This window comes from Protopterus annectens, chromosome 1.part1, assembly GCF_019279795.1.
Source record: "Protopterus annectens isolate FY-2018-M chromosome 1.part1, PAN1.0, whole genome shotgun sequence".
NCBI lineage: Eukaryota > Metazoa > Chordata > Ceratodontiformes > Protopteridae > Protopterus > Protopterus annectens.
Genome location: NC_056726.1, coordinates 765,936,926 through 765,961,375, shown reverse-complemented (window position 1 = coordinate 765,961,375; position 24,450 = coordinate 765,936,926). Strand labels below are relative to the sequence as shown.

The 24,450-nt window shown below is 46.5% G+C and overlaps 1 protein-coding gene across 1 annotated transcript in view; it reads right to left on the bottom strand.

The window, feature by feature from the left end:
• The window catches only part of UBAP2 (ubiquitin associated protein 2), a 2,620,504-nt gene extending 2,598,856 nt beyond the window's left edge, over positions 1–21,648 (bottom strand). Inside the window, exon 1 of the mRNA XM_044087268.1 lies at positions 21,563–21,648. Within this exon, the coding sequence (XP_043943203.1) occupies positions 21,563–21,648 (86 nt within the window). The remainder of the gene's footprint in view (positions 1–21,562) is intronic.
• Between the last annotated feature and the right edge of the window lie 2,802 nt (positions 21,649–24,450).

The window sequence follows — 24,450 nt, the reverse complement described above, 5'->3', positions numbered from 1 at the left end:
AAGCTTTTCCCATAAATACTTTGGAAAAGGAAACCCACAACTGGTCTGTCTTGCAGAAAGATTTTGTTCTATGAAGATAGAAACAAAGCTATCTATGAACATCTAACAAATGAAGTTTGTATTCGCCTTTATTTTGGAAGTTAGGGAAGAAAAAGTACAGTTTTGTACCTACCATAAATGTAGATGTCCGATAGGTATGCATCTGCAGTCATAACATATGGGTTGTCCTGCCTCAGGCAGCCCTTCGGTCGGCCGGATTCCAAAGTCTGGGTCTGGCCTCGGCTGATGTCGCGCTTTCCCCGTTAGAACGTCTGGGGTATAAAAGCATCAGCAGACGCCATCTTCCTCAGTTTTTCTTGCCCCAGATGCCAGGTGCCCTCTATGAAGGCTAAATTTGGAGAAAATGCCAAAAAATTTCAAACATAATGCAAAAATATATACATATATTTATTTATTATTTATTTATTTATTTTACATTTGTTAACCGGGCTAGTCTAGCTGGAGAAAATTCCATTTTCAGTAGAGGCCCGGGGAGAAAAGCTCCACAAAAATTAGTACATAGAGACAAAAAATATTAGTATGCATGTTAATGAAACAACAATAACAAACTGAACAATTTAAGATTGTTCCTACAAGTGTTAATTTCTATCATACATATTTACAAGAAAATAAGAAGCTATATGTCTTAAGGTTAAAGGTGCATGAATTAATTACTTCCCCTCACAGTTACAGACTAGGGAAAAAAGATGTTAAATTTTATACAGAAAAACAGAGATACATGTAAGGAATGGATACAGGGAGAGTAGGTAAAAAAAAAAAAAGAGTGTAAAGAATAAGGGGAAAAGAATAAAATAAATAAAAGGGAGTTAGATTATGAAAAGTATTAAGTTAGGACAGTAATAGGCAAAGAAGCAAATTAGAAGACAGTGTGGGAGGAAGGGAAGAATGCCAAGTGGAGAAGTAGAGTCAGAGAAGAGGTAGTTATAGTAAAGTTAAAGTATAGGGAATTAGGTTAATCAGGTTTGCTACAGGAGCAGAGCCAGTGATTTTGGAAGTGGAGTTTAATATTTTGTTTGAAGAGAGGCAGTGATGTAATCTTTGTTATGTTGCTAGTAGCTAATTCCATTTGAACCTACAGAATTGGTAAAGAGTCACCAGCAGTGTTGTTTGATTTTATGGAACTAGTCAGTAACCCATTAGATGAGCGGAGAGAGTTGAGATTATTATAGGGATTATGAGTTGAGAGAGTATAGGGGTGTTGTTTGGTTGGTACAGTATTTTGTGGGCAATGGTAAGTTGGTGGATTGCAAGATAGTTCTGATACTCTAGCCAGCCTAGTTGCTTCAAGTTAACACAGTGATGAGTTCTGTAGGTGTTACCTGTAGCGAAGCGGCAATGTTATTGTAGCAGGTAGTTAGTTTGTTTAGGTTGTTCTTCTTGAGGTTGGTGAAGATAGGTGAGGCATAAAGAAGAGTAGAAATAAGATGGGAGTGAGCAATCCTAGTTCTGGTAGATGGAGTAAGACGGTCTGATTCGATATAAGGATCCTATTTTTCTGCTGACTTGTTTTATGGAGTTGTTTATGTGTTGGTTGAAAGAGATTATTATCAATGGTAATACCTAACAATTTAGTGGTAGAGTCAGGTGAAATGACAGTGGCACTGTTGGAGTAGATAGAGAAGTTTAAGGGGGATGTCCTAGAAGTGGGTGTGAAAAGGAGCAGTTTAGTTTTTTTAGCATTTAATAAGAGGAATCGGCTGGAGAACCATGTTTCTATGGTATTGAAGACATTTTGAGTAAGAGAGATAAGCTCTGGGGTGGAGGATGCAGTGCAGATGAGTGTAGAATCATCAGCATATTGAATGCAGGTTGCTTGAGGGATTATAGTATGAAGATCATTAATGAAGAGAGAAAAGAGAAGTGGGCCAAGAATTGAGCCTTGTGGAACTCCGATGGAAACAGGCAAGAGTGAAGAAATATGGTTGTCCCAAAGAACAGCTTGTTATATAAATATATTAATACAAACAAATACACCATAACAGATTCCCCAGCTAGCTAATGAAGGGGTAAGCACCCTAGGAATACCACAGAGGGGAAGGTGGGAGGGTAAACCTGACTGCAGATGCATACCTATCGGACATCTACATTTATGGTAGGTACACAACTGTACTATGTCCTTCAAGGATGCATCTGCAGTCATAACATATGGGTAGAATACCATAGCCAATCTGGGGGTGGAGGTACTAAGAAAATGGTGCAGTTAAGAGACCCTGCAGGACTGCAGTAGCAAAGCCTGCTCTGGATCTGGAGTATAAGGGTAAATTGTAATGCTTGGCAAAAGTATGCACGGAGCTCCATGCAGCAGCTTCTAAAATGTCCTTGGTAGCCACCCCTCTCAGGAAGGCTGTAGTGGTGGCTGTGGCTCTCGTTGAATGAGGCCTAATATTCTCAGGAACAGTCTTTCCATGAAAGGAGTAGCAAAAGCAAATGCAATTTCCTATCCATTTTGAGATTGTCTGTTTGGAAATTGCTTTTCCTTGTGTCCCAGCAACATATGCTACAAACAGTTGGTCAGTCTTTCTGTAACTTTTAGTTCTGTCCAAATAGTAGCGTAATTGTCTGTGGATATCCAGAGTGTGTAGACGTTTCTCCCCTTTATTTTGTGGAATTGGGAAGAATGTAGTTAAATGAATTGCTTGGTTCAAGGATACTCTAGATACCACCTTTGGCATAAAGGTTGGGTTTGTTCTTAATGAAACTCTGCCCTGATGAAAAATAAGAAATGGCTGCACTGCCATTAAAGCTTGTAACTCAGATACTCTTCTTGCTGAAGTTATGGCCAGAAGGAATGCAGTTTTCCAGGATAGAAACTGTGGATCTGCCAATGCTGCTGGTTCAAATGGAGGAAGAGTTAGTTTTTCCAGCACAACGTTAAGGTCCCAAGTAGGTAAAGGTGGTCTCCTTGGAGGATTGATGTTTTTGATTCCTCTGAGAAATCGTCTTGAGAAGATGCGAAAAGACAGGAGGATTTAGTGTATTCTGCTGAAATTGCGGAGGCATGTATTTTAATGGAAGAATAAGACAGGCCATTGTGGAACAATTCTGCTAAGTATTCCAGTATGTGTGACATGTTCATCACTGTCACATCAAGGCCTTTTGTTGTGTTCCAACTGAGAAATCTTTTCCATTTTGCTGAGTATGCCTTCCTTGTGGAAGGGCGGCGAGCTTCCATAATAATGTCCTTTACCCTCTGGGATAAGCTGTCCTGGGAAGGAGTCATGGTATTCTCCAGTCAGTTAGCTGCAAGGTCTTTAGGTTGGGATGCAGGATCTTGTAATTGTTCTGCGTCAGAAGAGGCCATAATGGGAGAGGCCACGGCTTCATCTGTGATAAGCTCTTCAACAGTGGGTACCAATGCTGCCTTGGCCAGTCTGGAGCTATCAGAATCACTTTTGGCTGTTCTGCCCTGATCTTCAGTAAAACCTTGGACATTAATGGGATTGGTGGGAAAGCATAGACTTTTCAGGCTTTCCAGCTGAATGAGAGAGAGTCCACCTTCCATGCTTGTGGATGGTATGTCCTTGTGCAAAAAATTTTCAGTTGATTGTGGGGTGAGGCGAACAGATCTATCTCGGGCCTTCCCCATGCCTGTGTTATGAGTAAGATGAAGTCTGGGTGCAGCATCCATTCGTGTGCATCCATGGTAGTTCTGCTTAAGCTGTCTGCCAGAGTATTGTCTTTCCCTGGCACGAACTGGGCCTGTAGTTGTATATTGTGTTTCAAACAAAGATCCCATAGATTCATAGCCAGTCTGCATAGAGGGTAGGAATGCGTGCCTCCTTGCTTGTTTATGTACCACATAACTGTGGTGTTGTCTGTCCTTATTAGCAGGTGGCCTTGTTGAAGGAAAGGTTTGAAAGCCTCTATTGCATACATCACTCCCAGCATTTGGTTTTGGTTTATGTGCATTTGCAGCTGCCCTTGAGACCATAGCCCTTGGATACATTTGTCCTCCATGTGTGCTCCCCAACCTCGGTCTGAAGCGTCTGTGGTGATGGTTTGGTTTGCTTTTGGTTTCAAGAAAGGCAACCCTCTGTTGGTCTGGCAGGCTAGAGTCCACCACAGGAATTCCTTCTGGAGGAAAGGTATGATTGGAATCAGAGTTTCTAAGCTGTGACTGTGCTGAGTCCATACACTCCTTAGGTACCATTGCAATCTTCTCATATGTAGCCTGGCTTGTGGGATTAGTATTATGCATGATGCCATGAAACCCAGGGCCTGCAGGATTTTCCTTGCAGTTAGCTGAGTTTGTCTGGTCAGATTCTTGAAGTAATTTGGAAGTTGTTTCTGTTTTTCTTCTGTGAGAAAGGCCATTTGGGTGGTTGTATCCAGATCTGCACCCAAGAAGGTTATCCTTTGGGATGGCACCAGTCTTGATTTTTGGATGTTGACTGTATCCCAAGGCCTGTAGTAGCTGGATGGCATAGTCCAAGTCCTTTAACAATTTTGTCTTGCTGTCCGCTTGTATCAGGCAGTCGTCCAGATATGGGTAGATTTGAATCCCCTGAAGTCTGCAATGTGCAATTACCGATGCCAGGCATTTCATGAACACTCTGGGCGCAGTAGATAAGCCAAAGGGCAATGCTGAGAATTGATAATGCTCTGATCCTGCAAGAAATCTGAGGTGTCTTCTGCAACTTTGTCGAATGGGGACATGCAGGTATGCCTCCTTGAGATCTAGAGTCACCAGCCAAGACTCCTTGCCCAGCATGGGAAGAAGCTGCTGTAGGGTCAGCATCTTGAATTTCGGCACAATGAGGTAAGTGTTCAGTGCGGACAGATCGAAAATAGGCCTCCACTGATTTTCTTTTCTTGGAACAAGGAATAGCCTTGAATAAAAACCTTGGACTTGTTCTGATAGAGGAACCTTTTCTATGGCTTTCATTTGTAGTAATTTGGTGATTTGCTTCAAAGCCTCCACCCTCTGATTTGGTGGCAGGTCTGGCATTCCTTGTCTTTTTGGCAACGTGTGGAAATGGAACCTGTATCCTTTGTCTATTTGTAGTGTCCATGAGTCCCTTGTAATGTAATGCCAATTTTCTGAAAATAAGGAAAGCTTTCCGCCCAATGGTGCTTCTAATTGAGCCCTGGTCGGCGGAGTCAGAAATAAGTCATTGTGTTTGTCCTGGTGTAGCAGTTGTTGCTGTAGCTGCACTACCTCTCTGGTTGGGTGGCTGCCACTGACTGCCTCTGTAGTGGCCTCTAGCTTGCCCCCTACCTCTGGTACGCCTGTTCCTGCCTCTCTGTGATCTGTCTGAGTCTGGAAAGGACCACTTCTTACTAGGCCAATTTCTGCTGAATCTCGGTGGTTGTACCTGCAGAAAATCCTTGACTGTTTGCACAGATTTTGCCTTTTCTTCAAACTTCTTTAAGACCTCCTGGGCCGTAGAAACAAATAATTTTTGTTTTTCCATTGGAGCATCCAGAAGCTTACCTTTAACATGGTCCGGTACAGCTTGTTCCTTCAACCAGGCATGCCTTCGTATAACTGCCCCTGTCATTGCTGACCTACATGAAGCTTCCAGTGCATCATAGCCACATTGCAGAAAATGGTTGCTAACCTGCTGTGAGTTATGTACCAGATCCTGAAGAGATTTACGGTCAAGGGGCTAAGAGGAGGAAAGTTTCTTATACAATTCATCTAACAAATACTCTTGGTACTGAATCATATGGAATTGACAATTTAATGCCCTCATAGAAAGAGTTGCAGAAGTATAAACTTTCTTTCCCCATCGCTCTAAAGCTCTAGATTCCCTTTCAGAAGGTAAAGGATTTTTAGCAGTGGCAGCTGCTACCCCTTTAGGGCCCTGTGAAATGGTTTCTGGGTCTGCAGTGTGGGCGTTGTACAGGTGAAAATGAGAATCCGGAACCCTGTAGTACCTATCAGGTTTGGCAGGAGCCGGAAGAGAATCAGGGGCTGAACTAGCATCAGAGTACACATCAATAACATTCAAAACAGGAGGTATAGCCAAAGGCCTATGCTGAGGTAAGTGTAAAAAGGTCCTTAATCTTTTTCTGGAATCAGAAAATTCCTGGCCCTGCCATTGGAAATGCTCTCATGGAATGCAGTGTCTCACCAAAAGAAAACTCTTCAGGAGGGGAGGCAGAAGGAATAGTTTCTTCAGCATCAGAATCCTCGTAGGCCGAATAAGCCTCCTGCTGGTGCTCTGACAACACAGATTCATCCGTAGACTCATCTGAAGAGTGGGGGTCAGAGGGCTCTACCCTGGGCCTTTTGTCTGGAGGTGGAAGAGAGCCCCTGTACGGGTGAGATTGAGAACCTCTAATTAAGGAGATAAGGTTCTCTGCTCGGCTGAGAATTTGAGTGCTGGTAGAAGGCCTCTGAGAGGTAGACTTGGGAGGCAAAGCTTTGGCAAGTTTGGCAGCTTTAGCCCTAGAGAAGGCCTTAATGGACAAGGATGCAGGGAGTCTGGCTGCAACACGTGCAGGGGTGGACTTGTCTAAAGGAATGGTGTCGGACATGTCCTGGACACCGGTTTCCGTAGGTAGTACAATAACCGACTCGGCCAGAGCCTCCGAGGCCGAGGTAGTCGGTTGTAAGGTTTCGGTAACAGGAAGCACCGAGGACTCTGTTTCAGCCGAAACCGAGACACTCGCGGTAGGCCTGACCAAGGTTTCAGCCGAAACAGCGGGCCGCGAGGGTCGGTCCTTGTCCTTCCATTTTTTAACTACATGTGAAGTCGGAGTCTCCGACGGCATTATATACGCAAAGTTAGCCCCAAAATATTCCTCTGCAAACTCTGACCGACGCCTAAGCGTTCGTCGGTTGAAGGAAGCACAGGCAGAGCAGGCTGAGACGTCGTGGTCTGGGCCTACGCAAGGGAGGCAGCAAGAGTGGAAATCCTTATGAGGTATTTGTTTCCTACAAGTTAAACAATTATTTACTTTATCTGACATCGGCTGAGGCAAGAAAGAGTCCCCAACGGGGTACTTAGCTTTTTCGAAGTCTTCAGTAGCTGAATCAAAAGAGCTGGCCGATGGCACTTGCGAACTGCTTCTGCTTCGGGCACCGCGCGGCAAGAAAGACCGAGGAAGATGGCGTCGGCTGATGCTTTTATACCCCAGACGTTCTGACGTCGGGGAAAGTGCGACATCAGCCGAAGCCAGACCCAGACTTTGGAATCCGGCCGACCGAAGGGCTGCCTGTGGCAGGACAACCCATATGTTATGACTGCAGATGCATCCTTGAAGGACATCGGGCAGATTAATGGACTAGTTTATGTTTGCTTCAGATGCCACTTTGGTTAAGAAGAAAGTATTAGTACGGAGAGACACCCTATCCTTGTGGAAGATAGAATACAGAGGCACGGCAGTCAGAGCCTGAAGCTCAGAAACCCTCCTAGCAGAGGTAATGGTTACTAGGAAAGCGGTCTTCCAGGATAAAAATTTCAAATCCACCAAAGCTGCAGGTTCGAACGGAGGAGCCACTAATGCCTGTAAGACAAAGGTAAGGTCCCAAGGAGGCACTGAATCCTTGACAGGGGGACACAACAGAAAAGTACCTTTAAGAAAAGCATTACACAGCCTAGAGGAGGCTAAGGCAATGTTGGCTTCACCAACATGAAAATTAGAAATGGCTGCCAATTGTACTTTCACTGTGTAGTTCCTTGCTGAAAAATGCCAGACAAGAAATCCAACGCCACTGGAACAGGAGCTGTAAAGGGATCTAGTTCTCTGAGGCCCAAATGGAAAAGCGCTTCCATTTACTGCGATAAAGTTTCCTCGTGGAATCTTTAAGAGAAGCCACCAGAATGGATTTTACCCGGGATGAAAGACCGGGAGTCCTGGCAATCAATGGAACTGGAGCAACCAAGCTGTTAGCCTGAGGCTGCCCAGATTCGGTGGACAGGCCCCTGACGGATGGGAGATTAGACCCGGGCAGGGATCCAGAACCTACATGGGAGCTACAAGATGAGACCAAAGGAATGGGACCAAACCTAATGGGGCCAGAACGGAACAATGAGGATAACTTTGCACTGCAGTCGGCAAGCTTTCTGAAGAAACTTCAGAATGAGTGGCAATGGTGGCTAAGCATACAGAAGCCCGGGGGGGCTAAGCATAGACTACAGCTTCTCTGGGGACTTCCCCTCGTGAGGGAATCAGAGCAAAGAACTCTATGCACTTCGAGCTGGACAGAGATGCGAAGAGATTGCAGCAAGGCTGACCCCATGCACAGAAGTTCTCCTCCGCTACCGACTGCTTCAGAGACCACTCGTATTGCATCAGAACAGCCCGACTCAATCTGTCCGCTAAAATGTTGGAGCGCCTCGGGATGTGCGTTGCTAAAAGAAACCGACCGGTGGAGATCACCCATTCCCACACTCTCATGGCCTCGCGACATAGGGGATAGGATCTGGTTCCCCCGTTTGTTGATATACCAGACAACAGACATGTCTGACTGAATTGCAATCAATCAGAGAGGAAGGACAGTGTGAAAGGCTTCAAACGCTAAAAGCACTGCCCTCCTCTCTAGAACATTTATGTGCAACATGATCTCTGACTGGGAAGGACAGTCCAAGGCACGTGGTCCCAAAGTGTCCCCACACCAGAGATGGGAGGAGTCCGTGGTCACTGGCTTGGAATGGCGATGACGTGAAGGAGTGTCCTTCTGATATCTCCAGTGAACTTAACCACCAAAGGGTTGTCCTGCAGACGTGACTGATCCTGATCGGAAATTCCATGGGCAGGTCTAGCCAAGACCATTGAACAGCCAGAGTCCATCGAAGAACCCCGCATATGAAGGCTCGCGCACATGGGAGAATCAATATGGAGGCAGCCATGGAGCCCAGAGCCCGGAGAACCTCGCTCGCCTTTGGAGACTTGGAGTTCACTGAGCTATGTGGCACCCGAGGTGCAAGATCCTGTCTGGAGTTAAGAATACCTTCATCTGCAAAGTGTCCAGCCGTGCCCCAATGAAGTCTAGAACTTTTAGTAGTTGCAATTGGAATTTCTGAATATTGACTGCAAATCCCAGTAGATCTGCCAACTTAATGAAGTAACCTCGGGCCAGACACAGGTGATGCTTGGTGGGCACAGCGAAGAGCCAGTCGTCCAGGTAAGGAAACATCTGAATACCCTGAATCCTCAGGTGAGCCTCTACAACTCCCATTACCTTGGTGAACACCCTGGGGGCTGTGGTGAGACCGAAGGGTAGGGCTCCGAACTGAAAATGACTGGCTCCCAGCCGAAAGTGCAGAAACCTCCTGGAGCTTGTGTGTATTTTGACGTGGTAGTAAGCATCCTGGAGGTCTAACGATAACATCCAGTCGCACTCTCAAAGATAAGGTAGAATGGACTATAGGCTGACCATCCGGAATTTTTGCTTGGCTACAGACCGGTTCAATGTTGGCGGTCTAGAATGGGCCTGAGGTTCCCCGTCTTTTCTGGCACCAAAAAGAACCTCGAGTAGATGCCTGATCCGGACTGATTTGGGGGGGGGGGGGGGAGTGTTTGATGGCCCGTTTGAGAAGCAGCTTTGAAACCTCTAGAGCTGCGGCCTCCCTGTGAGTGGGTGGAACATCCGGGAGGTGTTTTGGAATATTTGGAGGGGCAACAAATGGGATGGTGTAACCTCTGGATATTATCTGCAACACCCAGCAATCTGTCGTATTGGACTCCCATGCTGCTGGGTGTAAGGACAATCTTCCAACTGCCTCCAGAGTAGTACAGTCGGGCAACCCCTTAGGGCTGCTGACCGGGTGTATCAGAAAAGGGTTCCCTACACCCAAAATTCCTGGGATCCCCTCTACCTCTGGCTCGGCGTCAATCCTCCTCTGCCTCTGGGGGAATAGCGGTCCTGGGAATCCCGGGAAAACTGAGATTGTTGGAGCCACATCTTCTTCTGCCCTCTGATTCCTAGAGAAGGACCGCTGAGGGTTATAGAAGCGGATCCCGACGGCAGTCTTCCCGTTCTTTTCGCTCTGGACAAGTGCATCACGTACTATATTCCAAAAAGGGAAGAACCGTCGAAAGGAGCATTGATAAATGACGCCTTGAAAGAGTCCGCGAACTGACACAACCTGAGCCAAGCATGACGCCTCATGGCTATGCCTGTCCCAGCCACCCTGGCTGCTCCTTCCATGGCATGAGAAAGGATCTGCATAGAAGTGTTTGAGACTGACTTCATAGTAGACATTTTCAGAGAGAACCGTTTGTCCTGCGGCGATAAAGACTCTGGGGGGTGACCCAGCGAATTCCGAAGCAAAGTCTCATTGAAGCCGGATCACATGCCAAATAGTTCAGCGCACGGATTGAAAAGGTCACTGAGGAATAAACGCGCTTCCCAAACCTATCCACCGACCTGGACTCCTTGTCTGGAGGGTGGACTGAGGAACTCTCCTGTGCTAGTTCCTTCTTGGTTGCTGCAGCAACCAACATAACGTCAACTGGGGCTCCTTTTGATCAAGGTTGCCTGTCGGAAGGGGAAGATTACATTTTGTCAGGGCATTTGGGGATGGGCTCTATGGTGTCAGGCTCCATCCATGCCCACATGGTAAGGTCCACCAAGGAGTTCGCTGGCAGGGACACCCAGGAAGTAGATGGGCCCGTGCCAAAGGCCTCCAGGAACATAGACCCATCCCCAGAAGGTTTTGGGGCTGACCAACCTCCCCTCTGGCAAGGATCTCTATTGATTTCTCCGAAGGAGACATCTTAGGGAGGGGACCTGGAGGAACCTTCTTCATCTAAGTCAGTGTCCGTAGTGAGGGACTCTAGTCCAAGTGCCTCCTTTTGCGCTTATGGTGACCCTCTTCAATGGGACTCTCAGAAGAGGATTCGTGAGCCGCAGGGGGTTCCTCAGGGAAATTAAAGTACAGTTTTGTACCTACCATAAATGTAGATGTCCGATAGGCATGCATCTGCAGTCCTTACAAATGGGTTGTCCTGCCGTCAGGCAGCCCTTCGGTCGGCCGGATTCCAAAGTCTGGGTCTGGCCTCGGCTGGTGTCGCACTTCACCCGACGTCATAGCTGCAGTTCTTTGGGTATAAAGGCATCAGCCGACGCCATTTTCCTCAGTGTTTCTTGCCCCAGATGCCAGGTGCCCTCTAGGAAGGCTAAATTTGGATAAATGCAAATGGTTCCAAATAGTAGAGAGCAAAGAAAAAATAAGCATGTATGTACATATATACAAACAAATACACCATAATAGATTCCCCCAGCTAGCTACAAGATGGGCAAATACCCTAGGAGTACCACAGAGGGGAAGGAGGGTGGGTAATCCTGACTGCAGATGCATGCCTATCTGACATCTACATTTATGGTAGGTACAAAACTGTACTATGTCCTTCAAGGATGCATCTGCAGTCCTTACAAATGGGTAGAATACCTTAGCCAAACTGGGGGAGGAGGAGAAATAAGATTATGATGTAGTTAAGATCCCTTGCAAAACAGCAGTGGCAAAACCTGCTCGGGATCTGGAGTATAAAGGTAAATTATAATGCTTGGCAAATGTATGCACGGAGCTCCAAGTAGCAGCCTCTAAAATGTCCTTGGTAGCCACTCCTCGTAAGAAAGCTGTGGTAGTGGCTGTAGCCCTTGTAGAGTGAGGCCTGATGTTTTCTGGAGTTTTCTTCCCATGGTAGGAGTAACAAAATCTAATGCAATTTCCTATCCACTTAGAGATTGTCCGTTTTGAAATTGCTTTTCCTTCCATTCCTGTCGCATATGCTACCAGTAGCTGGTCAGTCTTTCTATTGCTCTTGGTCCTGTCCAGGTAGTAGCGTAATTGTCTATGTACATCCAAGGTATGCAACAGTCTTTCTCCCCTGTTCTGTGGGTTGGGGAAGAATGTAGGTAGGTGGATAGCTTGATTTAAAGATACCCTGGAGACCACCTTTGGCATAAAAGGATTAGTTCTCATGGACACTATCTTGATGGAAGATCAGGAAGGGCTGTACTGCCATTAATGCCTGTAGCTCAGATACCCTTCTTGCTGAAGTGATTGCAAGCAGGAAAGCAGTTTTCCATGATAAGTACTGTAATTCTGCTGTTGCTACTGGCTCGAAAGGAGGGAGTGTCAACTTTTCTAGCACAAAGTTCAAGTCCCATGCTGGCAATGGTGGCTTCCTAGGTGGCTTTACATTTTTAATCCCTCTCAGAAACTGCCTGAGCAGAGGATGTGAGAAGACTGGAGGATCCAAGTTGTATTCTGCTGAAATAGCTGATGCATGAATCTTAATGGAAGAATAGGACAGGCCGTTGTGGAAGAGCTCTGCCAAGTATTCCAGGATGTTAGCTATGTTTACCAGTGACATTCTCTCCTTTTGCAGTACTCCAAATGAGATATCTTTTCCATTTTGCTGAATAATTTTTTCTTGTTGAGGGTCTGCGAGCCTCCAAGATAATGTCTTTAACCCTTTGAGATAAATCTGGGTTATTTGGTCTTATGCAATGTTCCAGGCAGCCAGCTGCAGTGTTTTCAGGTTTGGATGCAGGGTTTTGAAGTTGTTCTGTGTTAACAGCAAGGGAACTAGGGGCAGAGGCCATATTTGTTCCCGAGACATGCTCCTCAGTAATGGGTACCAATGTTGCCTTGGCCAGGCTGGAGCTATCAGGATGATCCTTGGACGGTCTTCTTTGATCTTCAATAGCACCTTGTGCATCAAAGGAAGAGGTGGGAATGCATATGCTGTCAGGTTTTTCCAACTGAAAGATAGGGAGTCCACTTTCCAAGCAAGTGGGTGGTACGTCCTTGTGCAGAATTTTCAGTTGGTGATTGTGTGGGGATGCAAATAAGTCTATTTCTGGTAGTCCCCATTTCCCTGTAATGGTTTTGAAGATGTCGGATGCAGCATCCATTCGTGGGCATCCGTGGTAGTTCTGCTTAGGATGTCTGCTAGTATATTTTCTTTTCCTGGCACAAAAATTGCTTGAAGCTGAATGTTGAAGCTCAGTGCCACATTCCAGAGGTCCATTGCCATCCGGCATAGAGGGTATGAATGTGTGCCTCCCTGTTTGTTGATGTACCACATAACTGTGGTGTTGTCCGTCCTTATCAGCAGTTGACCCTGTCGAAGAAATGGTCTGAATGCCTGAATTGCCAGTTTTACTGCCAGCATTTCCTTTTGATTTATGTGTAGGTGCAGCTGGTCTTGAGTCCATAAGCCTTGTATGCACTTGTCCAGCATGTGCGCCCCCCAACCGAGGTCTGAGGCGTCTGTTGTGATGGTCTGGGTTTCTAGGCTGTGCTTGTACTGAGACCATAAATTCCTTAGGTACCACTGTAACTTCCTCATATGTAGTCTGGCATGTGGAATCAATATTATGCAGGATGCCATGTAACCGAGAGCTTGCAGGACTTTTCTTGCTGTTAGCTGGTTCTGCTTTGTTAATGCCATGAAGTAGAAAGGGAGTTGCTCCTGTTTTTCTACTGTCAGGAATGCCATTTGTTTTGATGTGTCCAAATCTGCACCCAAGAAGGTTATCCTTTGGGATGGTTATCAGCCTTGACCTTTTTATATTGACTGTGTATCCCAGGGCTTGTAGTAGATGAATGACCCTTTCCAAATCTTTTGCTAATTTGTTTTTGTTGTCCGCTTGTAACAGGCAGTCGTCCAAGTAAGGATAAATTTGAATTCCCTGAAGCCTGCAATGAGCAATTACTGATGCCAGGCATTTCGTGAATACTCTGGGCGCAGTAGATAAGCCAAAGGGCAATGCTGAGAATTGATAACGCTCTGATCCTTCAAGAAATCTGAGGTATCTTCTGCAATTTGGTCGTATGGGGACGTGCAGGTATGCCTCCTTGAGATCTAGAGTTACCAGCCAAGACTCCTTGCCCAGCATGGGAAAAAGCTGCTGTAGGGTCAGCATTTTGAATTTTGGAACAATGAGGTATGTGTTTAAAGCGGACAGGTCGAGAATAGGTCTCCATTGGTTTTCTTTTCTTGGTACCAGGAAGAGTCTGGAGTAAAATCCTTGTCCTTGCTCCATAGATGGTACCCTTTCTATAGCTCTCATCCTTAGTAAGTGAGTTATTTGGTCTAGAGCTTCTGTCTTCTGATTTGGAGGTAGGTTTGGCATTCCTCTCTTCCTTGGTAGAGTATGGAAGTGAAACCTGTAACCTTGGTCTATTGTCTGTAAAATCCATTTGTCTCCTGTGATGTAATGCCAGTTTACTGAAAATAAGGCTAGCTTCCCACCTAAGGGTGCTTCTAGTTGTTCCCTGGTAGGCGGTGCCAGAGCCAAGTCACTGTGATTGTCCTGTGGAAGCGGTGGTGGCTGGATCTGTGGCTGTACCTCGCTGGTTGTTAGCCTGCCACTGACGTCCCCTGTAGGCACCTCTGGATTGACCCCTGCCTCTTGAGCGCCTATTCCTGCCTCTCGGAGCTCTGGAGGTGTCTGGAAAGGACCAATTCTTGGAAGGCCAGTTCCTGCTAAACCTTGGAGGCTGGACCTGCAAGAAATCCTTGACTGTCTGAACAGATTTTGCTTTGTCTTCCACCTTCTTCAACACCTGCTGCGCAGGGGAGCCAAACAAATTGAGCTTATCCATGGGAGCATCTAGGAGCTTTGATTTAACATGGTCTGGTAAGGACTGCTCTTTCAACCATGCATGTCTTCTGATCACTGTGCCAGTCATGGCTGATCTAAAGGAAGCCTCCAGTGCATCATAGCCGCATTTTAAGGAATGATTACTGACCTGCTGAATGTTATGTACCATTTCCTGTACAGATTTTTTGTCTAATGGTTCATCCGAGGACAGTTTTTTAGTTAATTGGTCTAACAAATTCCTGATACTGAATCATGTGGAATTGACAGTTCAAGGCCCTAGCTGAAAGAGTAGCAGAAGTGTAAACTTTTACCCCATCTCCAAGGCCCTAGATTCCCTTTCAGAGGGGAGGGGGTTTTTGGTATAAGAAGCTGCTACAGCCTTGGGTCCCTGGGAGACAGTTTCGGGATCTGCAAAAGGGGCCTTATACAAATGATAATGTGTGTCCGGAACCCTGTAGTACCTATCGGGCTTAGCAGGGGCCGGAGGAAGAGAATCAGGAGCAGTACAAGCATCATTAAAAGCATCATCCACAACAGTAAGTACTGGAGGAATGGCTAAAGGCCTATGCTGTGGCAAATGCAAAAAGGTTCTAAGCCTTTTCCTAGAGTCTGAAAAATCCTGGCCCTGCCATTGAAATTGTTCCCTCATAGCATGCAAGGTTTCCCCAAAAGAAAATTCCTCAGGCGGAGAGGCAGAAGGAATGGAGTCTTCTGCATCAGAGTCCTCATAAGGAGAAAAGGGGTCCTCTGGTGGGTTTGAATTACCTGACTCATCAGAGGATCCATCTGAAGAAACTGGCTCAGGGGGCTCTACTCTAGTCCTCTTCTCTGGAGGTGGGTGAGAGGCCCTGTCTGGATGTGGTTGGGATCCCCGGATCAAAGAAATGAGATCCTCTGCTAGACTAAGCATTTGTGAACTGGAACTAGGCCTGTGAGAGGGGGTCTTAGCAGGCACAGATTTGGTAGATTTTGCTGCTTTAGCCCTGGCAAAGGCCTTAATAGACATGGATGCAGGAGGCCTAGCAGCTCCACGTGCAAGGGTAGAAATATCCAAAGGGATAGCATCAGATAAATCCTGCGAACCTGCAAGAGCAGGTGGGATTTCAGTAGCAGATTCAGCCAGGCTGGGTGAGGCCTCGGTAAGTGGCAAGCTTTCGGCTGAAGGAAGAACCGTGGACTCGGTTTCAGCCGAAACAGAGACACCCGCGGTTGGCTTAACCGCGGTTTCGGCCGAAAACGCGGACTGCGAGTGTCGGTCCTTTTCCTTGCGTTTTTTAGAAATTTGCGTAGTCTGAGTATCCGACGGCATAATGTAAGCAAAATCGGAGCCGAAAAACTCTTCAGCAAATTCCGACCGACGTCTAAGCATCCGTCGGTTGAAAGAAGCACAGGCTAGACAAGCTGCTACGTCGTGGTCTGGGCCTAAACAAGGTAAGCAGTAAGAGTGGAAATCTTTATGAGGTATTTGTTTCCCACAAGTTAAACAGTTATTCACTTTTTCTGACATCGGCTGAGGCAAGAAAGAGTCCCCAACGGGGTACTTAGCTTTTTAGAAGTCTTCGGTACTTGTAGTAGTAATCTCTGGTTCTGACTGACCGGCACTTGCGAACAGCTTCTTCTTCGGGCGCCACGCGGCAAGAAAGACTGAGGAAAATGGCGTTGGCTGATGCCTTTATACCCGAATAACTGCAGCTATGACGTCGGGTGAAGTGCGACACCAGCCGAGGCCAGACCCAGACTTTGGAATCCGGCCGACCGAGGGGCTGCCTGACGACAGGACAACCCATTTGTAAGGACTGCAGATGCATCCTTGAAGGACATCCTTGGGATCCTTTGGCACGGGCTGTCCCCGAGACAAGATGAAGGGAGTCATCACCAAATCCAGGGGGTGCTGGGTGGAATCCAAGGAGATGGGCTGGGGTCTCGATCCCTGGGAGAGAACCCTCTCCACCACTTCGAAGGCCGAGGGAGAGCGGACCTTCTTGGCACCCAGCAAAAGAAGATCCAAAGCGGGGACCCGAGCCAAAACAAGGGTAGCCTGAGGTCCAAAGTAACGGGTCAAATCCGTTACGGGTGGAGCCGAAGAATCCATTTCTTCGGGTCCTACTCCCTGTCCTCGGATTCGAACTAATCGGATCAGAGGAACAAGGTAACAGCCGGAGTCTAATTAGAAGGAACCATCGGCGCCGAGCTACCAGCTCCGAAACAAGCAAGCGATACACTACAAAGGGGAGGGGGGGGAGTTACTCCGACACAAGAGATGAGACCACGATGCACACTACTGGCACGGCAAATGAGATCTGAGGGAAGGTAGGAGGTGGTAATGCATTATGGGTAAGGGGAGGTGCTTGGAGCAGATGCTACGAAAAAAGTTGCCGGCTCGGATCCAATACGGATCCGTAAACCCACAGGTTGCAGATAAAATGAAGTTAACTACTTCTGATCGGTAGGTTCCCTTATCCTCTACATCGCTCTCAGCTGTAAAAGGAAAGGGGAAGGAGGGTGGGATGTGGTGCATAATGAAACAGGACAGCACAGATGCCAAATTATGCTAGTACACAACTTCTAATCTGAGGTTGTCCACTTCATTATGCATCACAAATGGGTCAGAGTCCCCAGCTACACAAAACCTGGGAGAACCTCAAGGAAGGATATGCCTGAGCACCATGGAACCAAAGAAAGCTCTCATCCTGGAAATAATGTCCAACTTGTAGTATGACACAAACACATGAGCTGTGGACCATGTAGCTGTAGCGCAAATTTGATCAACTGGAGTCCTTGCAGAGAAGGCAGATGAAGTATACATAGACCTGGTAGAGTGATCTCTAACTGGACAAGGAAGTTGCTCGTCTTGTTGACAGTAAACTGCAGAAATACAATACATAATCCATTTGGCTAAGGTGACCTTGGATACAGTCTGACCTATTTGGAGAAAAAGGAATGAGCAACTGTTAAGATTTCCTGCGAGATCTAGTCCTGTAAAGTAAAACCCAACTGTCATGTACATCCAAGGGATGCAGCATGTATTTGCCTTTAATGGAGTAATTAGGGAAGAATATAGGTAAGTGAACAGTTTGGTTAATATTTGCCTCAGAAGCAATCTTTGGTATGACGAACAGATTCATTCTAAGCGAGACTATCTCTGAAGAAAGTTGTATACGGTGGTTGAGAAGGCAGCTTGCAATTCTGACACTTCTAGCTGATGTAATGGCCACTAGGGGGGCAGTCTTCCAAGATAATTTTAACTAATGAGCAAACCGGTTCAAATGGTTTCTAAGTTAACTCCCCTAAGTACCAAGGTAATAACCCAAGGAAAAGGATCTTTTATCAGATGCCAGAGATGAAAAAACCCTTTCATAAAAGCCTGATATAGCCGAGAAGTGGAAAAAGAGGGAAAACTATCGCACTTCCCTACATAAACATTTGTGATGGCCGCAAGTTGCAACTTTATAAACTAGCTCTGTGCTGGAAAAGCAAGCTAAGAAACATAAGGATGTCCAGGACTGAAGCAGGAAGAAAAAACAAAAAAAAAAAAAGAAGTCAGTGTTCCTCTGTGAAGCCCACATGGAAAACCACTTCCATTTCCTACAATATACTTTCATGGTAAAAGACTTCTGAGAAGCAAGAATAATTTCCTGGACCAGGGAAGCTAGCCTGGACTTTCGTAGGATTACTGAAGTGGAGAAACGAAGAGGTCAATTTGAGGGATCGAAGACTGGGAAATCTGGTGTTCTGACAGACGAGATATCAGATCCTGCCTGGGATCCAGTATCCATGTAGGATATCTGCTGTGAAACCGCAGGAAGGGGAACTGTACCTGATGAGGTTAGTACGGGGAAATGAGGATTAGACTGGTCTTCAGCCTGCTACCTTTCTGCAGAACTCTGGTTATTGGAGGATGAGCATACAGGGGACTCGGGGGGGCCAATCGTGGACTACAGCATCACTACGCGACTCCCCAAAGGGGGGGGGGGTCAGAGCAATGTACTTTGCTGCACTTGTTTAGGTGAGAAGCAAAAAGGTTGCAGCAAGGCCGGCCCCAACGGCCGAATATTTGCTTCGCTACTGACTGATTTAAGAACCACTTATGTGGACTTGAGACTGATCTGCTCAGTCTGCCAGCCAGAAAGTTGGAGTCCCCAGAGATATGCATTGCAATGAGAAAGTGGTTTGAAGAAAACTGCCCATTCCCAAACTCTCATGGCCTCCCTACACAACGGGTATGAACAGGATCCCCCCCCCCCCCCTGCTTGTTGTACCAAACCACGGACACTGTCAAACCTGCAAATCAACTATCCCCAGAGGAAAGTAGTCCTGAAAGACTTGCAACATGAGAAGGACCACCCTCATCTCCAATACATGTGTGCGTAATTTGGTCTCAGTTGCTGACTATGTGCCTTGGACCATCTTTCCCTGGAAATGCCACCCCACCCCCCAACAAGTAAGTTTCCGTTGTCACTGTGGCCATAGGAAGGGGAGGGGGGGGATGAAAGGTTTTCCAAAATGGAGGTAGTCTGTAAGGCTCCACCACTGCGGAGAGCATCTACAAATCGGAGTGGCACCAAATAGACCATTGTACTGCTAGAATCCACTGCAGAATTTGCATGAATAAACTGCCCAGGAGCACTAGAAGAATGGCAGCTGACATGAATCCTAGGGCCATGATGACCAGTCCAGCTGGCAGAGTCAGGGTGTTCAGCAAAGGTTGAACCTTCTGTCTCAAGGATGTTATTCTTTGTGGGGGGAAGGTAGGGCTATCTGTGTGATTGTATTCAACTGCACTCCTATGAATTAGATATCCTGCACAGCAATCTTGGATTTTGCCGTGTTCACTGATTCCCAGGTGATGGAACAGGTTCAACAAAACCTGAACAGCCTGAAGTGGTTGATGACTTGTCGGTGCCATTAGTAGCAAATCGTCCAAGTAAGCAAACAACTGGAATCCTTGCAGATGGAGGTGAGCTGTAACTATGCCATGCATTTGGTGAACACCCAGGGGACACTGACAAGGCCCAAAGGGAAGCGCTCTGAAATGCTAATGACTGGCCCCCAGCTTGAAGCCAGACATCTTTTGTAACACCTGTCTATTCTGATATTTAAGTAAACGTCCTGGAGATCTACAGAACACTTCTAGTCTTCCATGCACAGAAGTGGCAGAATGGACTGTACCGTAACAATGCAGAACTTCAACTTCTTTATGAGTAAATTCAGACTACTCAGATCCAAGATAGGTCGAAGGTCCCATCATCTTTGGCATCAAAAAGAAGCAATACTAAGTTCCACATCCTAGCTGTTCAGCTGGGACCTGCTGGATGACTCTTGTCTAGACGTTTTTGAACTTCTAGAAGGGCACTCTCCCTCTTACTGGGTGGCATGTTGGGGAAATACTTCACACAACTGGGATGAGGAAGGGAATACAGTAACCTCTGGAAATATTTAACACCCAGGTGTCATTTGTTACATTTGTCCAGGCTTCTGGGTGAAACAAAAGTCTGACCCCAATTGCCACCAGAGTAGGACAACCTGGCAGCACTTCAGGAGCACTGAAAGGGTCTATCAGAGAAAGCTGCCTTGAAGCCCTGGTTTTGTAGACCCCTTCTCAATCTGGTGTGGCATCTACCACTGAATCCTCTCACTGCCTCTAGAAAGATTCATCCTACTAATCAGGAAAAGACTCCTGGAACTTATGGAAACACGTCTTCTCACTCAATTGGTTCCTGGAGGTGGTCTGCTAGGGGGCAGAAAAATCAATCCCTATAGCAGATAAGGACTTGCGTTCTTATTCACTGCGGCGAGAGTCTTGTAGATGGCTCAAATAAGGAGGAACTATCCCAAGGGCATTAATGAACGATGCCTTAAAGGGGTCCACAAACTCACACAGCCTCATCCAGGCAGACTTTGCATGAACCAGCCGTTTGTTAGGTAGCTTCCGCAGTGTGGGAGATTAACCTCATTGAGGAGTTGGCAATGGAAGACACAGTGGTCAGCTCTTGGGGGGGGGGGGGGTTCAGCCAGAATAGAGGCGATCTCGTCCAGAATGCCTCCAGGAACACAGACTCCTCTGAGGAAGGAGGTTGGGAAGACCAGCCACCCTTCTGCTTCAAAATTTCTAATATATCCCCGAAGGAAACATCAGGTGGAGATCAGGGGTGGGCCCTGGGGGGACCCTTTCCCCTTTGTAGAAATCAGTGCCCTCTGTAAATGATTCCAAAGGTGAGTCTAGGTGCTTCCTCCTTCACCAGTGCTTCCAAGGATCCTCCTCCATGGCGTACTTGGGGGAAGACTCAGATGACAGGGGGACCCCTTACTGAGAGGTAGGCTGGAGGCTCTCCAGGAGGGGCTGACCATGGATCAGACAAATGGGAGCAAAGCCCTGATCCGCAAGGGATTGGGTGGGGCCTGGCAGAAGAGTAACAGTCTCTCAAGGTGTAGAGAATGCCCTCTGCCACCTGGAAGACCAATGATGCAGACAGAACCCGTCTGCCACACCAGGAGCCAAAGTCACCAAGGGAGAAAAGGATGAGGTTATCTCGGATCTAACACCTCCAAAAAGCACCGGCCCTGAGCTGTAAAAGGCAGAAGCCCCCAGGGGAAGGGACAACTCTGAAAAAGTTGGAGCCTAAACCAGTCCCGAGGACCCGGCACAGACATCTCAGATCAGTGACACTCTCTGAAGGAATCAGGGCAGAGCTGATCAAGGACACTGTCAGTCAAAGAAATGGATATTTCGCGCTCAGACACTGGTCCACTTGGAAGTGTCAGGCCTCGAAGCCAAAAATCAGATCGGTGGATGAGACTGCAGTATTGGGGTTGGAGTTCTCACAGATCCAGCATGGTTCAGAGAAGCCAAGACTCCCAGCTAGATCTGGGCTTTGAGAAAACTTCATCATCCAATCCATATCGGAGTGGGTAAAGCCAAGAGAATTTACAGAAGACAAGAAAATGGATCGACCTGACCGGCAAAAGGCTGGCCAGGTGACGCACACTTACTCCGATGTGAAGTACTGCTCTGGGACCTCATATCCAGGTGTGTCTGACCAGGAGTCCGCTCCAGAGATGACTAGCTGAGGATCCATATTGTCAACACAGGCTCAGACTGACTCGGATCCAAAGTCTGAGGGTCTGGCGGAGTGGTTGGCTTGGCAGATGCCAGCTCCACTGGATCCAAGGACCCTCTCAGATTTGGACAGAAGTGAGAAAGTACAGTTGTGTACAGTTACCATAAATGTAGATGTTAAACTGTATTCACTGTTGCAGTCATTACATATGGGTAATCCTGCTGGCAGGTTGCCCTCAGTCGGCCTGAATTCCAAAGTCTTGGGTCCTGCATCGGCTGTCGTCGCCTCAGCAAAAGCTACCAGTAGTTGCTCAGATTTTCTTAGAGATTTGGTCCTGCTAAAGTAGAATCTTGGTTGTCTGTGTACATCCAGTGAAAGCAGAATCTGCTCCCCCTTGATCTGCGGACTTGGGTAAAATGTTGGCAAATTAATGGTCTGGTTAAGAGCCACACTGGATACCACCTTAGGCATAAAAGGATTGGTCCTGAGGGACACCCTGTCCAGGTAAAACATAATAAAAAGGCTCCACTGCCATGAGAGCCTGTAGTTCTGAAACCCTTCTTGCTGAAGTGACTGCCAAGAGAAAAGCTGTTTTCCATGATAGAAATTTTATATCCGCAGTAGCTGCTGGTTCAAAAGGAGGCAGGGTGAGTTTTTCCAGCACGAAACTGAGGTCCCATGCAGGAGTTGGAGATGATCTGGGAGGCCTTAAATTTTTGGCCCCTCTAAGACACCGTTTAAGCAGAGAATGAGAAAAGAGGGGAGGCTCTGTGTTGAAATGAGCCGAGATGGCAGAGGCATGGATTTTTATTGAAGAAAAAGATAGGCCCTTATCAAGCATCTCAGTCAAGTATTGTAAAATCTGAGGGATATTGGGCTTTGCTGTGTCTGTTCCTTGTGCTTGGTTCCAAGCACAGAATCTATTCCATTTATCAGCATAAGATTTTCTAGTACTAGGCCGTCTGGCTTCCAAAATGACATCCATCACAGATTTACTGAGAAGTGTTTGAATAACTAAATGATCAGCCATACTGCAAGGTTCAGAGTTTGGAGCAGAGTGTGCAGAATTTGATTGTTCTGCTGAGACAGTAGATGAGGTATTTGAAGCAAGTACCAAGGGGGGGGAGTTGAGACATTTTCCTTAGAAGTGGGTACCAGTGTTGTCGAGGCCAGTCCGGAGCAACTACAATCATTTTTGTTTTTTTCTGTCTTTTAGTACGACCTTGGGGAGAAGAGACAGATGGGGAAAGGCACAGACTGACAGGTTTTTCCACCTGAAGGACAGGGCGTCCACTTTCCATGCTTTTTTGTGATTAATTCTTGTGCAAAATTTGTCTAGCTGATAATTTTGAGAGGCAAATAGATCCATGTCTGGGCTCCCCCATTTCCGTGTTAACATGCTGAAGATTTGTGGATCCAGTTTCCATTTGTGTGGGTCCTTAAGATTTCTGCTTAGGTCGTCTGCCAGATTATTTTGTTTTCCTGGCAGGAATTGAGCTTGAAGATGTATTTGGTAAGTCAAAGCCATGTTCCACAATGTCATGGCCAGTCTGCAGAGAGGGTAGGAATGTGTACCCCCCTGCTTATGTACCACATAACCGTGGTGTTGTCAGTCTTTACCAGTAGTTGTCCAGGATGAAGTAAGTCCTTGAAGGCTGTCAGAGCATTCTGAACAGCTAGCATATCTTTCTGGTTGATATGCAGATGCATTTGTTTTGGGCTCCATATCCCTGAATGCATCTCCCCGCCAGGTGGGCCCCACAAGCATAGTCTGATGTGTCTGTAGTTAGGGTTTGGGTGGCAGGGGGTAGAGTGAAAGACAGTCCCTTGTTTTGGTGACATGTCTCTGCCCACCAAAGGAACTCCTATTGTAGACAGGGAATGAGAGGTATCTGTTTCCTGACTGACAAAGTTGGCTCCATAAACTTTTTAGGTACCATTGGAGTCTCCTCATATGCAGTCTCGCATATGGAATTAGTACAATGCAGGATGCCATGAACCCCAAAGCCTGCAGAATTTGTCTTGCAGATAACTAGGTTTTTGTTGCCATTTGTTTGAAGTATATTGTCAGTTGCCTTTGTTTGTCTGGCTTAAGGTAAGCCATCTGGGCAGTTTTATTCAAGCTTGCACCCAGGAATGTAATTATTTGAGAGGGTACCACTTTGGATTTCTTTTCGTTTATTGTGTACTCCAGACATGTTAGTAGCCTTTTTACAAACGTCAGATGTTGAAGAGTGCCCTTGTCCTCTGAATGAGACGGTCGTCCAAATAAGGATAAATTTGTATACCTCTGTCTGCAGAATGCGATTACTGGTGCCAGGCACTTTGTAAAAGCCCTGGGCGCAGTAGATAAGCCAAAGGGCAGTGCAGAAAATTGTTAATGCAAAACACCTGCCTTGAAGCGGAGGTATCTTCTGCATGATTCTTTTATTGGGATATGCAGGTATGCCTCTTAAGTCTAGAGTCACTAACCAAGCGTTTCTGCCCAGCATAGGCAGTAGCCGTTGTAAAGTCAACATTTTGAATTTTGGAATGTCCAGGAACATGCTCAAAATCGATAAATTCAGTATTTGACACCAATAATTGTCTTTTCTGGGTACCAGGAAGAGTCTTGAATAAAAACCTTAAAAGGTAAAAATGAATTCTCCCTCTGCTGCAGTGAACTGCCTAAAAACAGTAAAGAAAACGACAGTTGGTTCACCAGAGCTAATGTCCTGCAATGATGCAAATGCGTCTCAAAGGAAGTCCAACAGTGAAAAGTTGACGTGAAACTAATGAAAACAAAAATAAAAAACAAAATGAAGACAAAATAAAGTCCCT